At 42.5% G+C, this 16243-nt stretch overlaps 1 protein-coding gene across 1 annotated transcript; it reads right to left on the bottom strand.

Moving 5' to 3' along the window:
- Nucleotides 1–270: 270 nt before the first annotated feature.
- On the bottom strand, nucleotides 271–15372 carry march11 (membrane-associated ring finger (C3HC4) 11). The gene is made up of 4 exons (XM_031292091.2): nucleotides 14497–15372; nucleotides 5749–5904; nucleotides 2803–2995; nucleotides 271–1246 (listed from the first exon to the last, which is right to left on the bottom strand). Exons 1-4 carry the CDS (start codon nucleotides 14842–14844, stop codon nucleotides 924–926), a joined length of 1020 nt encoding a protein of 339 aa, XP_031147951.1. The 5' UTR covers nucleotides 14845–15372; the 3' UTR covers nucleotides 271–923.
- Between the last annotated feature and the right edge of the window lie 871 nt (nucleotides 15373–16243).

Here is a 16243-nt window from a genome sequence, read left to right as displayed (position 1 = left end):
TAAATTCATTTTGCATTGAGTCTGAACACAACGTCCAGGTTGGATCGATTAAAAAAAAAACATTGCACCACTAGTGATAAGCATCTTAAAATTGTACAGCCATCCAGCAATTGTTATCTGATGTGTAATGTATTTACAGCCTCACTGGGCTACTAGCATGGCATTCAGTCATGTTGCTATATATATCAGTAACACTATTACAGACCTGTAATATTCTGACAATTTGGTACCAATTACAAGGACCTCCATTTAAACCCAAGTAAACCAAGGTAAAGTTTCATTCATTATTTTACTGCGTTTATGTCATGTGGCAACTTCTGTAAATACTTGTTCACATCAATATCCCAGTCATAATTACCACTGGGAAACTGATTGTGTCACAAAGCTTTCACATATTCCACCTGTTGCCAAACAATGCAAAGTGTCTCAAAAAGCAAACAAGCATGGATGCCTCAAATCAGCCAAAGCCCATCATTCAATAGGAAAAAAAGCCACATTTAAGGTATATAGTGCTATGTTGACCATGTACAGTATCTATTAACCTTACCATCATGAATGTGTGAGGATGTAAATGGTCACAAGTTGTAAATCTAATCATCTTTCTCATCACTACCTTCTATCCCACGAGACTTGAATACTGCACAAGGGTTTGGAAAAAGAAAGGCTAGAGGTGACTGTTGACTGTTGTTTTTTCTTCTAAGAATTAAACACAAAGGCAATGACACCCCACATGAGTTCATTTAACTGTTGAGATTGTTTTGAGGACCCGCCCCAGAGCAGACAAACAATTCATTCGGAAAACATTTGGAAAAACTGCAAAAAAAAGTCAACAAATTGTGTAATATAAACTGCCCAGAGAAGCTCATTGTTACCACCAAGTGAAAACCATCAGATGCTTGTTCCTGCATAAATACTGCCTGGTGTTACACCGATGTCACACGAATGACAACCTCTCCTGAGTCACTGTCCTGGCTGAGGTTGTTTCGGGGCACCAGGCCAGGGCAGAAGGGGGCCAAACAGAGGCAGGTCCATGGCTGCGGCCCCAGCTGGGTGGAGTGTAGGTGGCCATTGGGCCCAAAGGTAGCCAGAGGCAACCAAAGTGTCCTGGGGACCAATGAGGAATGGCCATTGCTCGTCTCCTCCATGTCTTTTGCTTTATCGTAGCTCTTAAGATCCCAGTGGAGGTTGACGGCTCGCCAGCGCATGAATACGTTGTACACCGCCGCCCCCTCGTGGACAATCAAACCTGTTACAAGGAGAAAACATTAAAGGAAATGTTGATCCTCTGATATGGTCAGATTTTAGGTATCATCTAAAGCAAGACTGCCCAATTTGGGACCCTACGGGCAAAGTTTGGCCCGTGCTCCCTTTGTTTTGGCCCACCATGGCATTTGACATGCTCATGCTTATCTCCTCTTAGAAGTGCTGTAAAATCCTTACCGTAATGACTACGAAACTTGCATTTTGTCCAGCTAATAAATACTTAATCCTAGTTTTACAGCAACGTAAAGCACAGTGCTGGTACACTTCCCTTTTAAATTAAATATGTAAGTTTTATCAACGAGGAATGACAAGAATTGCAGTATTCTTCAACATCAACATTTATGTTTCCATCCAGATACATTTTGGCCCTTCATATGAAAGAATGTGGGCACCTCTGATCTAAAGGCAATTGTCAAGCTTGAGGAAATGTTCCGAATTAGCTATTGTAATTCATCTAAATTTTTTCTTCAACATGCTTCATCTACCTCAGCTTCTGGTTTCTTCCATTTCAGAAAACATCTTTATGAATGACTTTAGAGAACTATAGAAAAGCCAATGCTCAAACTCGAACCTGACTTTCAAGGCTGAACTCCAGTTCACAGGTTATGGGAAAACCTGAGGGGAAAGTATTTGTTGGATGCTTCTCTGGTACCAAAGGTTACACTAAGAGCCTAAACATCCTTTAAACCCTTTTTCAGAAGTGTTAAACTTTTGTAGGGCTGCAACTAACGATTATTTTCATTGGCCATTACTATGCTGATTATTTTCTCAATTAATCATTTAGTTGTTTGGTCTATAAAATGTCAGAGAAGAGAAAAGAAACCACAAAATAGTCTTTCCTGTACCGTCAACTGGTAGTCAAGCAGCCTGTGAATGACGATGAAGTACTCATGAAGCATTTGATGCCAATCAACGAATGCAAGCTGTGACTTCAGTGCTCTTCCTAAACTAGTGCTCCATCTGTGCTATAGATTTTGTCTTATGTAATCCATACAGAGAGAAAAAAGGTGAAATCAAATTTTTTCTATTGCACAAATAAAATCAAGGTTCGAACCGTTGGTCCAGGTTTTTTAACTTTAGGTTCAACAGTTTTATTGACCAATTTAAATGAACTCACTCCTCCATACATCAGTGATTTTCTTTTCTTTTATATTTCAGCCAGTTCACTAAGGTCCCCCACTGCTTCTCTTTTAAATGTTCCTTATGTGTCCAATAAAAGGACCAGGGAAAGTGCATTCTGTTTTTATGCCACTAAACTGTGGAACCCACTGCCTCTGGATTTTAGAATTGCAAGATCTCTCTGTATTTTTAAAAAGAAATTAAAGACCTATCTTTTTAATCTGGCTTTTAATTTGGAGTAATGTTGTAGCATTAGTATAAAGTGTTAATTATTGTTTTTTATAACATTTTTTTAGCCCCCAGTGTGTGAATTTAGTTCTTGAAGCCCTTTGGGCTGCATGCTTGCAGGAAAGGTGCTAGATAAAGTCAAGTTGAGAGGATATTCTTTACATTGTGCTGACAAGTCTTCTGCAGGCTCACCTAAGCAGACCAGGTCCATGAAGCCGTACATGCCGTAGCAGATCTGGAAGAGGAGGTCGCGGCGCTGCCAGATGGCCTGCGGGCTCAGAGTGGACCACAGCAGCCAGGAGATGCTGGACACCAGGAAGAGAGAGCCCAGAAACACGGCGATGATCTGCACCTTCTCCACCAGGGTGATGGTGATGGACTGCCACTGCACACAGAGAGCAACTAAACATCAGTTAGCAGGTTTACGGGGTGAGAGAAACAAACTACTACTGAAAGAGCCTGTCCTCTCTACTGCATTAAAGGACAAATCCAGCGCAAAATGAACCTAGGCGTTAATTACACATCGATACCGACTCGACCGTTCTCTGGGATATGTTTTCATGCTAGTCGAATGTGACCAGTTTTAGCGCAAACTGCTAATTAGCTTATAAAGCTAGTCGTCGGGGCACGCGGAAGTAAAAATAAATCGCATAATGTAAGGTAGCATAATGAGGGTCCCTACATGTAAACCGAAGCATTGAGAACTTTGTAAGTGTACAGACAGTTTATTAAAAAGAGAGTTTATAAAGACAGTAGCGTTCACATATACAGGCAGGCGCCATCTTGTGAAAACAGTCATGACCAGTCAAACGACGAACGCCGTGCTTGAGCTATGTTACTGGTTACTGGTTACACGGCGTTTGTCGTTTGACTGATCGTTGCTTGTGGTGGTGAAACTGCTATGTTGAGCCTTGTTAGTGGTTTAGAAATAGCGATTTCTTTTTACTTTATCCGTGCCCCGACGACTAGCATTATAAGCTAATTAGTTTGCGCTAAAACTGGTCACATTGGATCAGCATGAAAACATATCCCAGACAACGGTTGACTCGGTACACGTGTTATTAACCCCTAGGTTCATTTTGCGCCGGATTTGTCCTTTAAGGCCCTGACACACCAAGGCGGTCCAAGTTGGGCTTTGGGTTTGGGTTTTATGCCACACGTCGGCCTTCGTCAGCCTTTTTTTGGCCGATTCAACATGTTGAATTGTCGTCGGCCGTCGGCTGAACAGCCAATCCGTTCAGCCGATGGCCGACGACAGCCAATCCATCTGATTGGCTGATTGGCTGTTCAGCTTGAAAATGGTAGCGAGGAAAGCAAACAAACGACTGTGAGAGTGCACACAGAAGGCTCTTCTCATTTTTCATCTCATCTGATCAATCCAATACTAGTCTCGCTTTGCCAGACCTTCTCCACAGTGCTGCGGAGGAGGGTCTGGCACACAGCATTCTGGGATGGGAGAAAAACGTTTATTGCCATTTCTTTAAACCAATCACAATCGTCTTGGGCGGCGCTAAGCGCAGGACAGAGCCACGATGCCGCTGCAAAATAGCCTCGGGAAGGAACTTGTTTTGGTGGAACGTGTACGTTCAAAAGTAGTTTTAGTCGTACAACAGAAAACTCAGATTGGACAGATAGTCTAGCTAGCTGTCTGGATTTACCCTGCAGAGATCTGAGGAGCAGTTAACCATAGTCCTCAGAAATCCACCGGAGTTTAAAATGCCAACACAAAGAAAGAAGAAGATGACGGACATCTGGCCAAAAAGAAAGATATACGGCGGAATTTCCGGCGGCACCAGAGCAATCCCGGAAGTGGAACATCATGGATATAGACTAATCCAATACACATAAGAGCTGTCAAAACTGGTCAAAAATGACGTTCAGATGTTCTTTTAAAAAACACACAGGTTTGAACTATTGGAATATCTATTTTTGCACATTATGTCCATAAGATGGCAAGCGTATGTACAACGAGATACATAATTACTTGTGTAGGTGTATTTATTTCAACATAAACATGTCTTTTTTTTAAATATTGAAAGATCTTTTTTTTTTATGCTGAGCGGAGGATTGTTTTAGAAGACTTTGGACAGACTGAGTGGACAGAAAGTAGAGCTTTGCACAGCCTCAGCTGTGTTTGTTCAGTCTGCCAGGGAGTCAAGTCCCATCTGGAGCAAACAGATTTGAAAAGGCTTGAATGTTCTTTAGTTAGAAGTTATAGAAACGATCCAGAATGAGGATATTTTAAGCCTCACGAGTCTCTGTCTGTTCAGCTTTTTTAAAGAAACGAGGACTGAAGGAATTCTGACGCTCCAAACTGAAAGCAGAGACCTGAAGAGGAAACAGAAACACTCAGCATGTTCACAGTCAACGTTACGTTTGCCTCAAGCTCCCAAAACCACCACCATTTATTCAGTGTTTTCTTATAAATAAACTCTTTACTACCGATTAAGTTGAGAAGAACACTTCAAAAAGTACTTTTTGTGTTGCACTTCCACAAAGATGGTGGGATGGTCAAAAATCATATTAAAAAAAGAAACATGAAAATGCCCCAAAAAATAATCTTAAAGGTTGGCTCATATCCAGAAACCTGTTGATATCCAAGTCTTTAATGATGTTTAAAAGTAGCTGTGTTTCTCCTTCTTATCGGGTCTGCAGCCTTGCAAACTGTTGGCTGGTTGGTTTGTGTACAGAAACCATAGCAACGTACAGAGCTGACTGTAAGCCGTAAACAGGCAAGAGGCCGTAAACTGCGGTAAAAAGCCCTGACTGATATTTCGAATGCGCTGTATACATGCCCAAAGAATGCCTCTAAAACCTGAATAATACAGGAATATCCTACATGTTTTAATCGGAAAATGCTAGTTTCAGAAAAAGGCCAAAGGTTTTTTGGGGGGTGCACTGGCCAGTTTTGATTATGGGGGGTTTGTAACACCCCCCCTCCATCCCCTATGTCTATATCAAATTCGGAATGTTGTCATATTCAGAATAATAGTGGAATATTGGAGTGCATGTAAACGTACTGTAAAGTGTGTTCTGTTTCTCACTGCCATCTCCACCAAAAAGTGTAACGGCAACTGCGGCAACTTTAAACAGACAGGAACTGGAAAAGGAAATGTTTTTTGTTCTGCAGTATTTTACCTGCCGAGGCGTCTTCAAGTTGATGGCGATGACGTGGAAGCGATAGCAGCAGAGCTCGCAGGTCCAGCAGCCGCGCTCACTGATCCACTTCAGCAGGCAGTGCTGGTGGGTGTAACGCACAGAACCGTCACACCGACACGGGTTCAACAGGTCGCCCTGGAGACCCGACAGAGGGCAAAGGTCAAATGTGAACAGAGATTAAATGGGGCCAACAAGTGGTAGAATATTCTGGAGGGTTGTTGTCATATCTAGAGCTGCAAAAATGAATCAAATCATCGAAACAAATGACATTCCCATCAGTCTCAGCTGGGCTTTTTTGTTGTTGTGCAAATTAGAAAATGAAATCACAAATATATACCAACACAAAAACTAAAGCAGACGTGATACTGAAATGGACCGATGAGCAAAATCAATAAAGCTTCGAGGCTCTAAAAAATTGATTTTGATACCTAAAGGAAACACAAGGAAACTATTAATGAGAGGCCAGACAGAAGAAAATACAGGAGAGAAAGTCTGCACACTACTGCCTTCTTTGCACAAGTTTAGTGAAATGGTGGGACAATGGTTAAACTTTGTAAAAACACTGGTCTTTTGAAATGAATTAGTTACTCTGGGAAGATAAATGCTGCAAGAATTCAAACTCTGCCCTGGCTTCAACAATCAACACAGAGGAAGCAGATGTCTGCCCATTTCATCATTTGAACAGATGTGAAGAAGCTTTCCTTTCACACAAATTCAACAATGTAACATGGAGGCAGCAAAACGACGACTGCTATAACATTAAAGCGTAACTCGCTAAAATGCAACCTAGTGTTAGGCCTACTGCTGCTAGGTAGCTCTCTCTCTGCTCTTCCCCTCCCCTCTGTCTGTTCTTTATTGCAGGAGTGAAGTCTGGTGTGCGGGAGTCAGGGTTCCAGCTGCAGCTCATTCACCATAATCACCTCAGCCTTAAATACCCGGTCAACCTTGCCACTCATCGTCAGATCATAGCCAAGATTTCCACGTTAGTCTCGCTGCTGACTCAAACCTGCTTGTTTGCCTTTCGTGTTTTTGGCCTGTTCAATTTATATCTTCTCCTGTGCTACAGCTATTCGGAACCCGACTCCTGCCTCCGCTTCACTCCTGCCACCATCATCCTGCTTACCACTACTGGACGTCATTTGGATTCACCACGGACACTCGGACAGTACGGTACCACTCCTGCTCAGAACTCTGGAACTGTTTCCCACTCTGTAGACCTGGACCTGCTCTTCCCCTATTGTTGGAGACCTGAACAAATTTAACTTTATAATAAACCTGTTAAACCTTCTCTGGCTCAGTGTTATGGTCTGCATTTGGGTTCAATTCAGTTTTAACCGTGACACCTAGGGTCTTTTTGTGAATGTACCCGAGTCAAACTTTCGTTTAAAAAGCATAATTGGTACGGAAACGCCACTTAAGATTGACCGTATTCTCGTTTTCGGTCAAATGTCCTTTTGAATGGGAGAGCTAGGGGCACTACTATGATCGCATCAAAATCACTATGTTTAAAACACTAAGAAGGCTCGACACAACATGAGACTTTGCTCCAAGTATCACCAGGGGCTCTACACCTTAACGAAAGCATTGAGAACATTGTGTTCACAGAGTTGACTAAAAAGGTTTTGAACAACTCACTTTAGCAGGTGGTTTTTCCGGTCGCAGCCATCTCGCCAGTCAAAAATCGAGTCGATCTCCGAATGCGAATGAACGGACTCCATAGGACGAAATGTCATTCTTATATGAGGCTCCTTTTTCATCTACAAGGTCAATATTTTTATTCACTAACGACAAAACACCGAATTATCTGTGCATTTATATGGAACTAAGCTTTCGGAGCTTTCCATCTTTATTCTCCTCCCTGTTAGGTTGCATTCGGAGATCGACTACTTTACTTTACTTTAGTAGTGCCCCTAGCTCTCCCATTCAAAAGGCCATTTGACCGAAAACGAGAATACGGTAAATCTTAAAAGTGGCGCTTCCATCCTAATTATGCTTTTAAATGAAAGTTTGACTCGGGTACATTCACATAAAGACCTTAGGTTGCTTTTTGGCGAGAGTTACGCTTTAAGTAGCTACTTAACATTCATATCTTGTCCGGTGTTTCTATCATCAGTGACAGAACCTTTAAGAAACAGAAAGAAACTGCTTTTGGGTCGATATTAGAACCGTCTCCACAATATTAATCTTGCGTCCATTTTCAAGGTCTGTGTCAACTTTCCCATCATCTAGAAATCCTTGTTCTCAGGGCTCAGTTTGGCCTATTCTTCCAGCGAGTCATGCATCAAAGAAAATACATGACTTGTTCACCGGAGGGCTTTACCAGCATCACTCCGATCAATGATCATTTCTCAAAGCTACAGCACGTGGCGGATATTAACGGCATGGATGCAGCATGGTATTAATCATCACAGCCATATCTATTTGTTCTGGTTTCTTTTTTTTCCTTCCTCCTCGAGGCATTCCTCGAGCAGCCATTGCTGTAGCTTTGACCTGCCGGCTTGGCTGCGAGTGGCATATTAATAGTATATTAAGGTCAGTGGTCAGGCAGCTCGTTTTTCATCTTGTCATATTAACCTTGTGGGTTACCTCGGAGGCTTTCGCTTGGATTAACTGTAGCGGGTCAGCTATGTACTGAAGACGTGATAAAAACCAACATCAAGGAGGATTTTAATACGTTTCTGAAACCTCTGAGGGGACATTTGATGAAAATATTCCACTTATTTTAGTGTTATAAAGGCCAATGGAGTCTGGAGTGTACTAGAAAGCCAACAAGGCTGGGAAGTATACTGTACTTAAGTCCAAATGTTGAACTAATTGTACCCTACTTGAGTCTTTTCTTTTCATGCCACTTTCTACTTCTACTCCGCTACATTTCAGAGAGAAATATTGTACTTTTTACACCACTATTACTACATTACTTCATCTGTTACAGCTTTAGTTACTAGTTACTTTACACATCAAGATTCCTGCACACAAAAATAATCTGTTATTATAAAGTAAACTAGCCAACAATATAACGGCCTACAAGTCCAGCTGAAATGATTAGACCATTAAACACAAAATAGTTTGGAATGTTTCCAGTTTCTAAAATGGGAGGATTGATTTTTACTTTTAATACTTTAGGTACATTTTCCTGATGATACTTTCACATAGACTTTTGCTTAAGTAGCATCTTCAATGCAGGACTTTTACTTGTAACAGAGTATTTTTAGTGTGGTATTAGTACTTTTACTTAAGTAAAGGAACTGAATACTTTTCCCACTGCTGATGAAGAGTGGTAATAGAACTATAGTATATCCATGTACTATACAGTCACCAAAAATCTCATAAATGATGGAGAAGATGGTCATCATCGGACATGATGGACAACCATACGCATCAAGAGACAGGAAACGGGGAGAGAGAGAGGGGGGATGCTATCACATCTAGACTATTGCCCAATGATATGTTCAGGTGCTGCAAAGAAGGATCTAGGGAAACTGCAGCTGGTTCAGAACAGAGCACAGAGCTCGTCTTGCCCTTCAATGTCCACTTAGGTCTAATATAAACAACATGCATGTCAATCTCTCCTGGTTGAAAGTTGAGGAGAGACTATCAGCATCACTCCTGGCTTTTGTTAGAAACATTAATGAATTGAAAATTCCTAATTGTATAGTCAACCTACATTTAGCTCTAACACAATTCAATTCAATTCAATTAAATTCAATTTTATTTATAGTATAAAATCATAAGTTATCTCAGGACACTTTGCAGATAGAGTAGGTCTAGACCACACTCTATAATTTACAAAGACCCAACAATTCCAACAATTCCCCCAAGAGCAAGCATTTAGTGCAACAGTGGAGAGGAAAAACCTCCTTTTAGGAAGAAACCTGGGACAGACCCAGGCTCTTGGTAGGCGGTGTCTGACGGTGCAGGTCGGGGGTGTGATGAACAGTGGCAATAATAGTTATAATAAAGATAATGGAACAGTGACTAGAAATAGTAGTTGTAGTAGTTCATGGTGTAGCATGGCACTGCAGGGCGTTACAGGGTGTAGCAAAAACTGCTGGCCGACAAAAGACATAAGGGCTCTGGGGAATAAGATCCCCAACACACATAAATACCCCATCAGACATGCCACCAAAGGTCTTTTCAAAGTTCCTAGACCCCGAGAGCTGGGACCTGGGTTCGATTCCCACTGCGATACATCAACCAATGTGTCCCTGAGCAAGACACTTAACCCCTAGTTGCTCCAGAGGCGTGTTACCTCTGACATATATAGCAATTGCAAGTCGCTTTGGATAAAAAGCGTCGGCTAAATGACATGTAATGTAATGTACAGTATTGTATCGAGGTATGGTTGCATGGAACTCACTTCTGGCTGAGATTGCTAAAGCGCACAATACAATCAAGCTTTAAAAAACAAGTAAAGCAACACCTAAGGGCCCTAACCCTGTAACCATATTTTGTATCTACTTTTGAACTTTTTATGTATAGGAATATTTATATGTATACAAAGATGTTGTAAGATTTCACTTTTCTATATTCAGTGCTTATGTATTTAGTGTAATATTTATGAAGAGGAATATGTATAGTTATATTTGCAAGAAAGAATAATGCTAGTTATACTCCTCTTATTTTTATATCATGTGTCTGTTTTGTCTGAAAACAGGACCTCAGGAAGAGTAGCTGATGTTCTGCATCAGCTGATGGGGATCCTAATAAAATCAAATCAAACGTGCACCAAAGGTTCTCGGCCAGGAATCGTAACCGGTAGTTTTGTAGTTACATGGTATACATCCTCAACCCCTCAGCCGATGACAGTCAACGAGGCGAATACCGGCTGATGCCGATGTTCTGCCGATAACTCGGTGCATCCCTAACAAATTTGAGTTGAGAATTTCTTTCGTTTTCTGCTACTTCCGAATGACCCCATAGCTGATATATTGTCAAGTTCAACATTGATCAAAATTCTAATCAGCCAACCACTGATGCTGATTTGGCCTCTCACTCTTATCCGCTCAGATGTGACTATTTTAAAGTGTCACATTTCTGTTTCGCAATCTTCTTGATAACACGGGCGAGCTGGCTCGGCCTGCGGCTTTGTATCAAAATCAAATATCAGTCTGGACCCGGAGGCAGAGCTATTAGATTAGCTCTGCTAATAGCTATAGCCCACGTTCAAAAGACAGGATATTCACTTAGGCATTTACTGCCCTGACTCCTCTCTTCCCCTCTAGCTCTGGCGAGGATGAATGGTCCCTCACCGAGGCTCGCTGTCACGAGCCAAATAGGCCTGCAGAGTGTCAGATTTCAGAGACGGGCGGACACAGTGTCCATTTGTCCCTGATGGTCCACATCTGTCCATCCACCTCCAGGAAGACACGCAGACAGACCGATGCATCACTTGGGGATGCTATAGATTCAGTCTTTGTTATCCACCTCTGATGTGAAGCGGTTTGTTTCATTGTGTATAGATTGTATAACTGGGAAGATCTGAACTTAAACTGACTCTACACAGGAATTTAAAACAAATACTATGTGTTTTATAGGCTGCCCCTCCTAGTCAAGTAGTCGACTAATCAGTCGTTTTGTTCTAAGTCGACTAAGATGTCTTTAGTCAATAAGTAATTAATGCTTTTTTCATGCAGAATGACTTATTTTCAAGAAACTCATGAGCACATAACTAACCAATCAGTCATATATCTGATGTCTGGGCCTTGAAGACCTCATATCGTCACTGTCAGGTGAAAACCTTGTATGTCCGAAACTGTTGCTTTTCAGGAAGTGAACAACAATATTTTGAAAATATTATATTGAGCTATTTGCCTTCGACAAAGTCAGATGAAATCGCCTCGTCGCTGTTTAGATATTTGCGAAACCCACAGACAGACGTAAAGGGTGATAACGCAAGAAATTTAAATGACAAAATATGGAGATACAAGGTTTCTGAATGATAGCGGCAATATGCAACAACTTCAACAAAATCAAACTTCTATGATAGTACAGACAAGTTTCTTTTGAACAATACAGGACCTTGAACTGCTGCAGTGACTTCAGCACCATGGACAGCTACAGTGAGGAATGGCATCATTTGACTGTTTAACAGCTGAGTTTCTAGTGATGGAAAGTGACTAAATACATTTCTTCTACTCTGATACATTTCAGGGAGAAATAGTGTCAACTCTACCGAGAGTTCAGTGCATTATTTTTTTTATCACAACCAGTTGTAATCTTTACACATATCAACTTTTACCGATTCACAATGCATCGTTACATCCCTACAGATTTTACAAACAAAAAATATGATCATCTTCTGACAACATCAAATGTTTTAGAATTTAGACTTGTTAGAATGATAGTTCTGTCTGTGTGAACCAGCCATTTGTATGTAATGTCATTTGTATTTTAGTAGCTGTACACATTTAAAATGCTAATCTATTTCCTAATGAAACTGGTGAGAAGCCTATGAGATAAAAAAATATTTCCTCTTGACCTCAGACTGCTCTAAACCCTGACCCCGACGATGTGAGCTGTCCTTGGTTCTGAAGTGTGACTTTAGCTCTGGACAGTTACGCAACTGTGATTGTATTTTAAATTACTTTCAAAGTCAATTTATCCTTTTCTTTCATGAGCAACTTCGCTGCAGTACACGTTGTTATTGTATACTCTAAGTCAGTGGTTCCAAAAGTGAGGTTTAAGGACCTCTAGGGAGCCTCCAAGTGGTCATCAAGCATAATGAGGAATACTTTAGAGTCATTACAGATAACTAACTACTGACTTTATATACTGTACCAAAACATTAACTGCAATTAGTAATTTCTGTGAGAAGGTTCTACGGTCACGGAGGAAGCATAATGTGGCTACGAGTCACACTCCCTCTGGCTCGCTGTGGTTTCAGATTTTAAAGCACTAGTGATCCATTATGTTTGGAAATGGTTACAGGTGCTTTTAGTCTTTTCTGACATTATTACTGCATGTTCCCGTTGCAGCATGTCAAGAAAGGATTGACTTTAAGTGTTTAATTTGTGCAGCAATGGTTAGCACTGTGGCCTCACAGCAAGAAGGTTCTGGGTTCGAATCCAGGTCATTCCGGGCCTTTCTGTGCAGTTTGTATGTTCTTCCCATGTTTGCGTGGGTTTCCTCTGGGTGCTCCGGTTTCCCCCACCATCAAAAACTAGGTACTAGGTTCTCCAGTCAGTGCCCTTGATCAAGGCACTGGCTCAGATCTGGAGTTGGTCCCCGGGGCGCTGTAAACGGCTGCCCACTGCTCCCTTGAGGGATGGGTTAAATGCAGAGAATGAATTTCGCTACATGTATGTGTATGTGACAGTAAAGTACCTTTATACTACGACTTTTATACTAATATACTGCTGGCGTAATTGAAAAACATTTGATGTTGTCAGAAGATGATCATATGTTTTGTTTGTAAAATCTGTAGGGATGTAACGATGCATTGTGAATCGGGTACAAATCGATATACATGTGCATAGATTACAACTGGTTGTGATAAAAAAAATAATGCACTGAACTCTCGGTAGAGTTGACACTATTTCTCCCTGAAATGTATCAGAGTAGAAGAAATGTATTTAGTCACTTTCCATCACTAGAAACTCAGCTGTTAAACAGTCAAATGATGCCATTCCTCACTGTAGCTGTCCATGGTGCTGAAGTCACTGCAGCAGTTCAAGGTCCTGTATTGTTCAAAAGAAACTTGTCTGTACTATCATAGAAGTTTGATTTTGTTGAAGTTGTTACATATTGTTGCTTGCTCAGTCAGAAACCTTGCATCTCCATATTTTGTCATTTAAATTTCTTGTGTTATCGCCCTTTACGTCTGTCTGTGGGTTTCGCAAATATCTAAACAGCGACGAAGCGATTTCATCTGACTTTGTCGAAGGTAAATAGCTCAATATAATATTTTCGAAATACTTTTAATTTCCTGAAAAGCAACAGTTTTGGACGTACAAGGTTCTTACCTGACAGTGACGATATAAGGTCTTCAAGGCCCGGGTGGTTTAGGTTAAGCTGGTTGATTGGGTCTGTGTGGGTCAGTGGTAAGATGTCACTGATTGATTGACATCTTCCCGAGTCTCCTGTTAGCTCTGTTGCACCTGATAGAACAGGACAAATGACAGCTTTATCATTCTTATTGGTAGAAAAGATTTGTGACCTAATACACTTCCATCTAAGCCCTGGCACACCTTCAACCTGAGCAGAGGTCTTTAGGGTCAGTGGCGGTTCAATCCCCCCAGACCGACAGGATAAAATCTGGGTGGGGAAAGTGAAAGAGCAGCGCTTGTCCCCTCCCTCATTACCACCACTGAGGTTCCCTTGAGCAAGGCCCTTAACCTCCAACCGCTCAGTGGCCAGCAGATCAGACTGTGGTTGTACTGGGCAACTTCCAGGTGTGTGAATGTGACAGGTCGTCGTCGCAAATGAGAAGTTGTTCTCAATCGACTTACCTGGATAAATAAAGGTTAAATGAAAAAAAGGTCCAATCAGGCATGTCAACTGTTGTGAAAGCAGATGAGTTGCAGCAGTCAACCAATCAAAGTGCAGCTCTGTGATGATCTCTGTGCCCTCGCCATCATTCAATTTAAATCAACTTTCCCCCATTCACAAAAAAAAAAAAAAACAGGACTTTAAACCTAATAACGCAAAAGAGAGAGAGGATATTTGATAACAGAAATGTGACATATATCCGACCTGTTTCACATACATGTCAGTAGTATTTACATTTACCTGCTCTGCGCCTTGGAAGCAGATCCGGCAGCTGGGAGTGGGGATGCAGGTTTCGCTGCTGCTGTTTGAATGCATCGCCTGCTCCTTGCACGATGTTCCCCCGACCGCTCCTTCCTCACTGGAAAAAGTCCCCCCGTTGCTCCTCTCACCTGCTTCTCTGCAGCCCCGGCCCTCCAGGCAGCCCTCTCCGTCCTCTCCCTGCGCCGCTGCCTCGTCCTCATCCTCGGGGTGCCGACGTCCTTGGCAACCCAGCGGCTCGCCTTCATCCCAGGTGTGGCGGTAGGTGATGCCGGTGCCTCCCCTCGCCTCCCCGCAAGCTGCACCCGCCTCTCCCTCCTCTGTGTTCATAATACAATGAAAAGTCGAGAAAAAATTGCATAGATGCCACCCGACAGCTTACACCGTTATCCAGCAACCGCTGCGACGCAGGGGTGTGAAGTGATGCCTTTAGGCTCCCAGATCACGGCGCTGTCGGCGAATATGCCTCCGCTCCTTCGTGGTTTACCGAATCCTGTAGCTGAACCTATGGTGTGGCAGCCTGGCAGAGATAAGCGGCCGGATCCCCTCTGTGCTGCGGCCCGTTGCTCGGCTGGAACCGCCTCATGCGCTCCGGAGACCCGGGGAGCATTTCCAAGCAGCCTCCATGCATCGCAAGAGGACTCAGCCGTCCTGAAGCGCCGGATTCCCCACCCTTCCTCCTCTTCCTCCTCCTCTTTATTCCCAACCGAGGAAGCTCACAGCTACACAGCAGCGGCTGTGGCGTGAGGAACACCGTCCTCCAAACGGGACAGCCCGGGTTGAAATCCGTCTCTGATGTAGCCGGGTACTGTTCACCCTGCTGATGGGCTCTTGAGCAAGAATCCTCAGCTGCAAGTTCTCAGAAAAGCTCATTTCCCCGGGGAGATGACCAATCAATCACATTATTATCCCATTAATATGACGAAGGAGATAACTTTTCCAGACCCGTGCGCCAATGGCGATTTTAGACCCTTTTTAGGGGGGCTCAAGCCCCTAAATTTCATCTCAGCCCCCCTAAAAATTATAATAATAAAAAATAAAAAAACAATTTTAGTGCTTCAAGTTAGAGTTTGCAAACTTGTCTGTTAGTGAGGACAAACAATTACAGGTTCAAAGGGTATTAATATCCTGTGTGTCTGTCACCGATATGCACCTGTAACCCCGTCAAGGAAAGGGTTAACAGAAACGTAGTGTTGGCCAATCAGAGGTGGTTGTGCCAGACTCCCACCTTTGGCTGATCCTCTATCTGATCTGTCAGAGGGAGAGCAGGAGTGCGGTTGTGAAGTCTAACGTTGGTAGTCCACAGAGAAGAAGTTGGTCATTTAATGGCGCAGAAAATTAAAACGTAAACAACAAAAATTGCTGAATGTTAGAACATTGTGTCAAATTGGTCGTTATTAATGTGACTTATAAAATGTCAGGTTTAGTTCCATCACAGTGTTAATAATGTCAAAAAACATAAACTGATGTTGTTCAGTAGCTAGCTCAGAGATTATTTAGCGAGGGGGGTGGGGCACTGTATCCGTGTCACATTCTCATTAGGGGCTGAGCTAAAGGTCTGATCCTAGAATCGTCCCTGCCTTTGTGCACAGCGGGCTGTCAGACAGAGATGAGCTGCACCATATTCACAGCAGCAGCAGCCTGCCACAGAGAACACTTTATGTGGTGAGGTGAGGAGACCCACAGCACCCTCCCTTTTAGGTAAAAAGGGTCACCTGCTGGGTTACAG

Source organism: Sander lucioperca, chromosome 9, assembly GCF_008315115.2.
Source record: "Sander lucioperca isolate FBNREF2018 chromosome 9, SLUC_FBN_1.2, whole genome shotgun sequence".
Classification (NCBI taxonomy): Eukaryota; Metazoa; Chordata; class Actinopteri; order Perciformes; family Percidae; genus Sander; species Sander lucioperca.
Note: the sequence above shows the minus strand (reverse complement) of the source record. Positions and strands in the feature narration are given on the sequence as shown.

What these genes read in the sequence shown, in the direction of transcription:
- march11 (XM_031292091.2), bottom strand. Translation starts at nt 14,844, where the DNA reads ATGAACACAGAGGAGGGAGAGGCGGGTGCAGCTTGCGGGGAGGCGAGG. An exon ending in GCTTCCAAGGCGCAGAGCAG is followed by an intron (nt 5,905 to 14,496) that starts GTAAATGTAAAT and finishes TCGGGTCTCCAG; the next exon opens with GGCGACCTGTTGAACCCGTG. An exon ending in CATGGACCTGGTCTGCTTAG is followed by an intron (nt 1,247 to 2,802) that starts GTGAGCCTGCAG and finishes TCCTTGTAACAG; the next exon opens with GTTTGATTGTCCACGAGGGG.